The sequence below is a fragment of the Austrofundulus limnaeus genome, unplaced genomic scaffold (genome assembly GCF_001266775.1).
Source record: "Austrofundulus limnaeus strain Quisiro unplaced genomic scaffold, Austrofundulus_limnaeus-1.0 Scaffold32, whole genome shotgun sequence".
NCBI classification, from domain to species: domain Eukaryota; kingdom Metazoa; phylum Chordata; class Actinopteri; order Cyprinodontiformes; family Rivulidae; genus Austrofundulus; species Austrofundulus limnaeus.
In genome coordinates this window covers 2115074-2124608 of record NW_013952434.1, presented here as the reverse complement: position 1 = coordinate 2124608, position 9535 = coordinate 2115074, and the positions used below count along the sequence as shown (strand labels likewise).

The following is a 9535-nucleotide window of genomic DNA, read 5'->3' as shown; positions in this document are numbered from 1 at the left end:
CATTTACACAGTTTCAGAGAAGTTAGGCAGCTTTTTGTTTTTCTCTCAAATGTTTAAATAMAAACACAGAACATTGTGTTGATATACAGCTTTCTAAACCTTATACAAAAMATTGTCATACTTATTTACTTTATTATTTACACTATTCTGTAAAGTTAAATCTGTAATCCCAGCTCAACCGCACATAAACATAAAAAAGCAACTTTTGGTTCAAGTCCTAAAAATAAAGTACAATAACAGTATTCAACAAATTAACTTATATTTAATACTGTACACATTTGACTACATTCAATTTTCAGCAAAAAGTGTAAGTAAATCTCTACTAAATTTACATARCAAGAAAATGCAGGAAGATACATGAGACAGTTCATATTAAAGCTGTCTGTCCTTACTATGCATGCTGCTAAGACATTTACTTCTGTGTAAGCACTAAAGACACACTAAAAGTAAATGCCTTCAAGACACAGACGTGTTTTGTAAATATACTAACAGAAACGTAAGAAAAACAAAGCCACAATCCATCACACCAACAGGTTTGACTGCTTGTCACGTGTGACTTCTGTTAAACATTTTTAATTTTGCTAAGGGCCAACCAGAGAGAAATTCGACTAAAGGGGTGTGGTGGCTAAGTTACTGGAGGCAGCCATAATGTGAGATTGAACTAACAATAGTGTAGGTCAACACTAAAGTAAACACAAGTCATACTCAGCTCTGTATCTAACCTTCCATTCATCCATTTTATTTACACTTTTTTTCCTTTCCAAACATCCCTTTTACTTACTTGTCGTGCATTCTTGATGAGTCTCCTGGCCTGCTGTTTAATGCTTGGCATGTCTGGTTCAGAGGGTTGGACCAGAGTGGTAACCTCTGTGGGCCCAACGAAGCTGTGCTGTGACAGCGGCCATCCCAGATCCAGTCCTGGCGCAGCCAGGTCTGATTGCATCGGCCAGTAGGTGTCTGAGGAGCCCTCAGTCTCTTGACCTCCCTCATAATACGTCAACTCTGGGACTCCCGAAGTTTGATTTGGTATCTGAATTGTGGACTTGATATGTTCGATTTCAGTACTGGCCAGGAAATTTACAATATTAGCCTTCTGGAGGAATTCATAATAACCCTGAAACAACACAAGACACACAAATTCAGTATTTCAAAATGAGAAAGTCTACTCTGATATAATTACAGATAATAATAACTAATAACAGTTATTTAGAATAATAAATACCTCAATGTCCTTCTCTATCAGATCATCAATAGCTAAGCGATACTCTTCACGGTAGTGTGGGGGCAGGTAGTTTGGGTCGAGAGGATTTTCTCCAACTGATGAGCTTTGTGACCGGTGCGCCATTGTTAAGGTTGGTTGTGAACAAAGTCAAGGGTCAGAGTTTGATGGAATTTGAGCCTCTGCATGAAAGTAAAAAAGAGACACAGTTACAGCGGGTAAAATAAGTATTGAACACGTCACTATTTTTCTCAGTAAATGTATTACTAGAGGTGCTAATGACATGAAATTTTCACCAGATGTCGGCAACAACCCAAGTGATCCATACATACAAAGAAATCAAAACATAAATGTCCAGAAATGAAGTTATTTGTAATAATGTGGAATGACACAGGGAAAAGAATTTAACACATGAAGAAAGGGAGGTGTAAAAAGGCATGGAAAGCCAAGACACCAGCTGAACTCTCTCAGTAATTWGAAAGCAAGCCTGCCCCTTGTCAGTGCAAATTAATATCAGCTGGTTCAGTCCCAAATGATGGCCAGGTATCACACAAGAACCATCTGATGATGGGTAAAAGTAAAGAGTTCTCTCAAGACCTTCACAACCTTATTGTTGCAAAGCATAATGATGGCATCGGTTACAGAAGAATGTCTAAACTTCTGAATGTTCCAGTGAGCACTGTTGGGGCCATAATTCAGAAGTGGAAAGAACATTATTTCACCATAAACCGAACACGACCAGGTGCTCCTCACAAGATTTCTGACAGAGGAGTGAAAAGAATTATCAGAAGAGTTGTCCAAGAGCCAAGGACCACTTGTGGAGAGCTTCAGAAAGACCTGGAATTAGCAGGTACGATTGTTTCAAAGAAAACAATAAGTAATGCACTGAACCACCATGGCCTGTATGCACGCTCACCACGCAAGACTCCACTGCTGAAGAAACAGCATGTTGAAGCTCCTTTAAAGTTTGCTGCACAACATTTAAACAAGCCTGTGTAATACTGGGAGAATATAGTCTGGTCAGATGAGACCAACATTGAACTGTTTGGATGCCAGAATACACATCATGTTTGGAGGTCAAATGGCACTGCACATCAGGCCAAAAACACCATACCAACAGTGAAGTTTGGAGGTGGGAACATCATTGCGTGGGGCTGATTTTCAGCATATGGTAGTGGCAAACTTCAAATAATTGAAGGAAGGATGAATGGAAAAATGTACAGAGACATTCTTGATAAAAATCTGCTTCCATCTACCAGGATGATGAAGATGAAACATGGCTGGACATTTCAGCAAGACAATAAGCCCAAACACAAAGCCAAGGAAACTCTCAATTGGTTTCAGAGAAAGAAAATAAAGCTGCTGGAATGGCCCAGCCAATCACCTGACCTGAATCCAATAGAAAATCTATGGAAAGAACTAAAGATCAGAGTTCATWGAAGAGGTCCACGAAACCTTCAAGATTTGAAGACTGTTTGTGGAAGAATGGGCCAAAATCACGCCTGAGCAATGCATGCCACTAGTTTCTCCATACAGGAGGCGTCTTGAAGCTGTCATTGACAACAAAGGCTTTTGTACAAAGTATTGGATAAATTTCAGTAAGTGTGTTCAATACTTTTTCCCTGTGTCATTCCACATTATTACAAATAACTTCATTTCTGGACATTTATGGTTTGATTTCTTTGTATRTATGGATCACTTGGGTTGTTACCGACATCTGGTGAAAATTTCATGTCATTAGCACCTCTAGTAATATATTTACTGAGAAAAATGGTGACGTGTTCAATACTTATTTTTACCCGCTATAACTTAGTTACAACTTGCGTCTTGAGATCAAAAGAGCAAGTAAAAGCATCAACGCACACAACAGCAAGACTTTTCCTGTGTTCAAATCACCTCGCTTTTGTAGTTGGACTTAACCTTAATAACACAACACGCCCCTAATAATAACAAACAATACTTYAATTAAATATTTCTTTTGGTTTGWGAAAGAAAGAAGCCTTTGTGTTATACACACTCATACTTTCTACCTGTAACCATTGAAACAAAGCATCTGTTGTTGGAGAGTCAAAGCCAGAGCTGTAAATTTAACTGCTACTGAGTTCAGATTATCTCAGCAAGCACCGCAGTTGTGAAAAATACTAAAACATTTTATTTTATGCCGAGCAGAGACATGCAGATTTATGCAAACATTTCACTTCAATTTAATATATCAGCCAAGAATGTTGTGTTTGGTCAAAGCGGAAATGAGATCAGATCTTAGCAATGCTTTGATCAAATTTAGATTTAGTACATGACTCAGAGCCCTTTTGAGCCATTTTTTTCTAGATATCTCATTACAGTAAACAACCCAGCTTTTTGCCTAACATCTACTGTACATACTGTATAATCTTTGAAAACATGTATGTCATCTTGGTAACATCTAGTTTTTGTAAGTCTTGTGATTAATTYTGCACCCAGTTTATTAATACAAAAATGACTGATGCTATAAATGGAACACCAATGTTTTATTCAGTAATTAACTGTAGGTTATCGATGCTAACGATTAACTTGAGTTGGTTATGGTTTGTAAGGAAATGCTGGACAGTTTGTAAAACAAACAATAAAGGCAGGATGAAGAAAATACAATGGAAGGAAGGCAGACAAACAGTCACACGGGAGAAAAGTGGATGAGTAAGGCAGAGTTGGTAAAGGCAGGAGGAGGTGTTGTATAGACAGGTTCTGTCATATTTCAGCTCAAGGAACTTGTTGTGCCGGTGCGTCATACTTCATGTCGGTGCTCAGAACTTGTCGAGAAAAGTCTGTCAGCCATGGCCAACAGGATAATTGTGAGGGCTCAATGAGTTAGCTGACAGCTGTTACAAGACATTTAATTTACTTAAAATTTAACGATCACTGTGACATAACTTTGTGAGAATGGTTGGCCGTTTGAATTAGAAGGCATTTGTTAGTAGAACGAGTAGYTGTTTATTTTTATTCACGTTCGACTCTACTTTAATACCTAATATAAATGACCAGATGSCTTAGATGCAACACTAAAGATTTTGTTTGGCACTGGATTAAAGGAGACACACCTGAGAAACATTTTGGGACGTTCCTTCACTGATAGTTAATAGATTGTGTTACCTGCAGCATGGATGGAATGTCCGACTGCAGCAATTTTGTAGCTAAAATAAATCTCAGGAAATCTTTGTGCATTTCATAGCAGGAGGTGACTCCAATCGTGGGAACAAAACGACTGACAGCGTGATTATTTGGTCAGTATGTGTGGCCTGGGTCCTGCTGTAAAGGTGTGTACGATGTGTACAAGAGCAGCTAAGAGACTAATGGTGGTGATAGCAAAGGGTAAAAGTCCTAACCCATAATCAGTGGGAGAACTCGCTTTACTCAGCGAACTGGTGAGTCATCGAGTAGCCTGGTGTGGCGTGGCTAGGGGATAAACTTTCAACTGACTGACTGCTGTGGGGTGATTCATATGTGCACAAAATGGCTGACATCCTGTTTTAACACTTATTTTGCACCATAAAAATAATGCATTTGTTTATGCAGTTTTTTTTTGTCAGATAACTACAGCTCATTCCCAAAGTGGAAGACATTAAATTAATTTAATTTATTTTGTTCTGTGTTTATCAGCTAAAATAGATGGCTCATTTTTTCAGTGTTAAGTATGGATCTGTGGAAAGGTTATGAACTAACTGAATCTTATCTGTTGTAGATAGGTCTTTGAACAGACTCARTTTGAAGAAAAGTTTTAAATCTAACCAGACTGATAAAGAAGTACAAACAGAACTGAGACCAAAGTGTGTTGCTGCTGTCTTAAAACAACTCTAAATGCAAACACTTCAAAGCAGTTCAAAACAACATTTTATAGACCTTTACATTGCTGTCAATGTTGCATTACATGGTTATTTGCAGAAATATTATAATTATTTTTACAGGATTAACTGTGTAAATTGACATCTATATAAAGGTTTATAAAAGATGTTTGCACGACTGACAATGAAATATTTTAGACTGGAGCTTTTTCAGTCTGGTCTTCAACTRTTGTTTTCTTACTGAGGCCATTCAAAGAGCTACCTACAACAGGTAAGAYATTATTGCTCATAACCTTTCCAAAGAACCACGTTTTAAAGATGAAACAAGCTCACAGCCACAAACTGACATGTGCTCAAACAACAATAAATCCAATTGTTATTGCCATTTTAACAAAGAAAAAAATGTGATTCCTGTTGCCTTCTGTAGGTATTTATTTATCATTTTTAGCTTCTTGATTATTTGCTTTTAAAAAGAGAAAAACAGAGAAGTCTGTCAACTTTTTTTTTCTAGTTTTAGGATATTCCAAGTTGTTTGTTTTGTGTAACTGAAATGTTGACCGAAACTGACAGGATGAATCGTTTTAACCCTGAGGTGAACACAAGCTAAAAGTAAAGGGTTATGACAGAGATATGACAAACTTTCACCACCTCATTGCTGTGTACCATATCAAAACAAATACTGATGCTTTATTAGTTGTTATAGCAACAGTGCYGAGCATCAAACTACAGGAACTGACGAACGATGATCAGGATCTCTGTSTTCATWTAAGAAATKAWGCTTATCTAACCCTAAATGTAACAAACAAACCCTGAGTGATACTCTAAACCTGCTTAACCAAAACTGAAGTGTCTCAAGGATGAGAATATTCACTGTTAGCTCACCAATCACGCCACTGTCTCATTTTGAGCATTCCTGCATGAATGCTGACTTGAAACGATGGAATGAAACTTCTTAAATGTTATCAGTCTCGACATGTGCAGGAATGGGGAAAATAAAGAAAAGGCCTGGGGAGACGCAAACTATTGRGAACGATCAGTCTCTTCCTGTCGTAACACACATCTGAACACACCTAGCTGAACAAACACCACGACTGATCCGGCATTCCTCTTTATGTGTGGAGATTCGGTGCGAATGCAGCAGCCCGAGAACAGGTTTGGAGGGGTGAGCCTGTATCGTCCTGATGGTCCTGTCAGGACGTTTCAGCGTTGTCAGAATAATGTACACACGCTGAGGCAAGTCCCCATACCCTGACTTCTGTCTCTGTGCATCATCACACCTCGAGGCAGCTGTTGAATGAAACACAAAAGAAGGCTCAAGGACAGATGAACGCACGCCGAGTGTGACGAAGCACGCCGGCTCACAACCTCCCTACTTTCTGTGGCAATAAAACCAGGTCCACTGAGGTCCCCGTCATCTGTTCCAGCTGCCTCTAGTCCTGCGGTCAGCTCGACTGGAAACTCAAGCAGTTAAAGCGTATAAATATTCCTACKTTTTCCAGCTTCTTCTCTCCTGCACGTTAACGCTTTACGAACAGACTTTGGACCCTTTGAAACACAAGCAAAGCACACACAAATTAATAAACGACACTCCATATGCCATATGGCTCGCGTGACGATATTAAACAAAGAAGCACACAAAGCTGGCACTTCTGCAAGGCTGCAAACTGTCTTTTCCCCACAAATTACAACCACATGTTGGACTATTTTTACGCAGTGACTCACGCTGAATGCCTCCGGAATAAAAGCTGTGGAACAGAAGTGTTCTGTGAGCGTAGTTAAGAGATAATTAGAGCCTACAAAACCAGTCCTCCTTGCTCTGCAGACAGGACTTAATCATCAGAGGGCTGGGATCTCAAAGCTCATTACAATGAGCTGCGAATCATGAGAAAGCATTGTTCAGATATGGCAGAACCTGCCACATTTCTTTTCTCTGTTCTGTTTAAGTCAGTTGCAAGAGTGTAAAGTTTTTTTTTTCATATTTTTTTTTTCTCTGAATGTCTTCCATTGACTGGAAAGTTGGCCCACATGGAACTTTCTGCCTATAATAACAACAATAATAACACTGCTGTTCAGGTTTATTCATGCACAGCAGCTACCTGGATGACTTAAACCTCTTTAAACTCTATAAATTTAACGTTTTTGTTGTTCTGATTATATTATAGAGGAGAATAAAAATATTAATGCTTTGCAAACAAGAACTTAATTAAGATTCAGGTCCACTAAAACAAAACAAACACAAAGAGCCTTTATAATTCCTACCAGCAGCTGCACAGTTTACTTTTTATTTCGTACCTTCTCACTTTTTTTGCAGCACAACTTGTTCCTTGTTTTGTCTTCGTTCCCCGGCGAGTTTCGCTGTCCCCGTTAAAAAAAGAAAAGAAAAACAAAACAGCGACCTACAGGTCTCCTTGTCCGTGTGTCACATTCCTTAGATCGGACAGCGGCACCACCCTGCACCCCCCACCTGGTTCGCTCGCTCGCTCGGTGGGCAACCCTGCTCTGTCCTCCCCCCCTAACGCCCGGGCTGAGAGCTCCTCTCGGCGGTGTCTGATCCTCCCGGAGCCTCCGCTGCCGTAAACCTGCGCAGTTTAGCGCTGTGAATGAGGAAGAAGCTGGGGGTGACCGCCGGGTAGGAAGGGCTTTCCCACCGGCCTGACTCCTCCCAGAGCTGCTGGGCCTCAACACCATTGGGAGCTTCCCTCTTCTGTTTTATTTCAAAAGTGCAATTATTGTAACACATCAATGCTTTTTCAATCGGTTGAAAGGCGAATGATAATGTTTTGGTGTGCCAAAATACTTAATAAATCACTGGACAAAGTTTAGCAAAAATGTTTAAGAAAGTAGGCTATATTGGTTGTACCCCATAGAGTTAAATAACACCAGAGTGAGCCCCACCTAAGCCCTCCACTGTCAGCATCTTTGATGCATAAAGGAGCAAAGATGGCATCCAAACTCGATATACCACCAATTTTCCTTTTTGATTCTGATACCGGTAAAACTCAGGCTGGTATTGGCTACTGTGCCATTACTGGGTCCTTTATGCATTTGTCTGCTAAACCTAAAAAGTATTGTATTTCAAATAAACACTTAATAAAAAACCCCACAAGAGATCAGAGTAATTTATGTTTTAATTTTAAACTCAGAAGTGTATTGATGCATCCTCATTTACAATTATCTGAGCTAATACAACAGTATAAAAAATATCTCAGGTCACAATCATGTGTGAAAATAGTGTTTTAAACAATAATAAATAAGCAAAAATAATAAAAACAATAAAACAAACTATTTTTAATGAACTAGAACTACTATAAAATAAAAATGAATCCTATTTAATGTTACATGAACATGTCAACATGAAAATACTGAACATGTAACATTACTGAATTCATACACTTACGCATCATGGAAGAAAAAGTAGTCCCCACCAACTGCGTATGGTGTAGACAGGATTTAAATAGTTTAATTATTTTTCCACTGTGTTCCTGTATATACATTGCCTGAAATGACTGAAGTATCAAAGTAGTTTGATTTTTGTATTGATTCTAAAGTACAAAGTTCTAGGATCTGTGGCATCAATATTTCAGTATCAATCCACATCACTACAGCTGACAGCACAACTATTTGATTAACAGCAAACCAAACTGGATCTGTGTCGCAAATTATTTGAAATATTCTTACGAGAGAATAATATAATTGTTAATTATTTCTATTTTATTAGACAGTCGTATAACGGTTTGATGATATAAGGAAAATATATAAAATAGATTCAAAGTCTGTCAATAACTTAATAGCTAGTTGAAGAATTATGACTTCAACTAGTAATAAAGTATATTTATTATTATTTACTTGTTCTCTGGTTGGCTCATTGTTCACTTCATACCTGGTATTTTAAAGGGTGAAACTTGTCTTTACTGATATTGGCCAACTATCTTTTCACCAGGCCAGAATTGTTTAATATAAGCCTAATAGTAGTTAAATGTATATTATTTTACACTGTGTAAATATTACATAGATCAGAGGCAAAACCAGCTTATAATATTTAATAATATGTGCTCAATTGTAGCATGTGTCAGCAGTGTGCTACACTCTGTGCTAAAGAAGCTAATATCTAGTTGGCACACGTATGTAAAAAGTAATGTGATTCATGAATTCTAATGTGATGAGACAACATTTTGTGTTTGATTCTGATCACAGTCCGAGCTCGCTTAAGCACGTTTTCTTATTAAATGTTGCTAAGTGGTCTTCAAGGGTAGTTCTCATGGCTTTTTTTGACCTTCTGAAGTTCTTTTATTTTTTGGGACGTTGTTGCCTTTTGACTGTTTTTTTTTTTTTTTTAACCAGATACTGCTTGAGTAATTGAAGCTGAGGTTCAGACTCTGGGGAAGGCCAGGGCATAACTGTTTCCTTTGTGTCGTGTTTCTATTGGGGACATAGTTGACGCTATGAGCTGAACTGCAGATAAAACCATTACAGAAGCTCCATTATAATTTCCAGACGTCTG

The 9535-nt window shown here is 38.4% G+C and overlaps 1 protein-coding gene across 2 annotated transcripts in view; it reads right to left on the bottom strand.

Moving 5' to 3' along the window:
- The window catches only part of fam83hb (family with sequence similarity 83 member Hb), a 13464-nt gene extending 5861 nt beyond the window's left edge, over positions 1 to 7603 (bottom strand). The window contains exons 1-3 of one of the 2 annotated variants that reach the window (XM_014005807.1): positions 7327 to 7603; positions 1223 to 1401; positions 782 to 1114 (exon numbers count right to left, since the gene is read on the bottom strand). In XM_014005807.1, the coding sequence (XP_013861261.1) occupies positions 782 to 1114; positions 1223 to 1345 (456 nt within the window). In that variant the 5' untranslated portion in view covers positions 1346 to 1401; positions 7327 to 7603. The remainder of the gene's footprint in view (positions 1 to 781; positions 1115 to 1222; positions 1402 to 7326) is intronic. The other variant, XM_014005808.1, reaches the window with a different exon arrangement.
- Positions 7604 to 9535: the final 1932 nt, after the last annotated feature.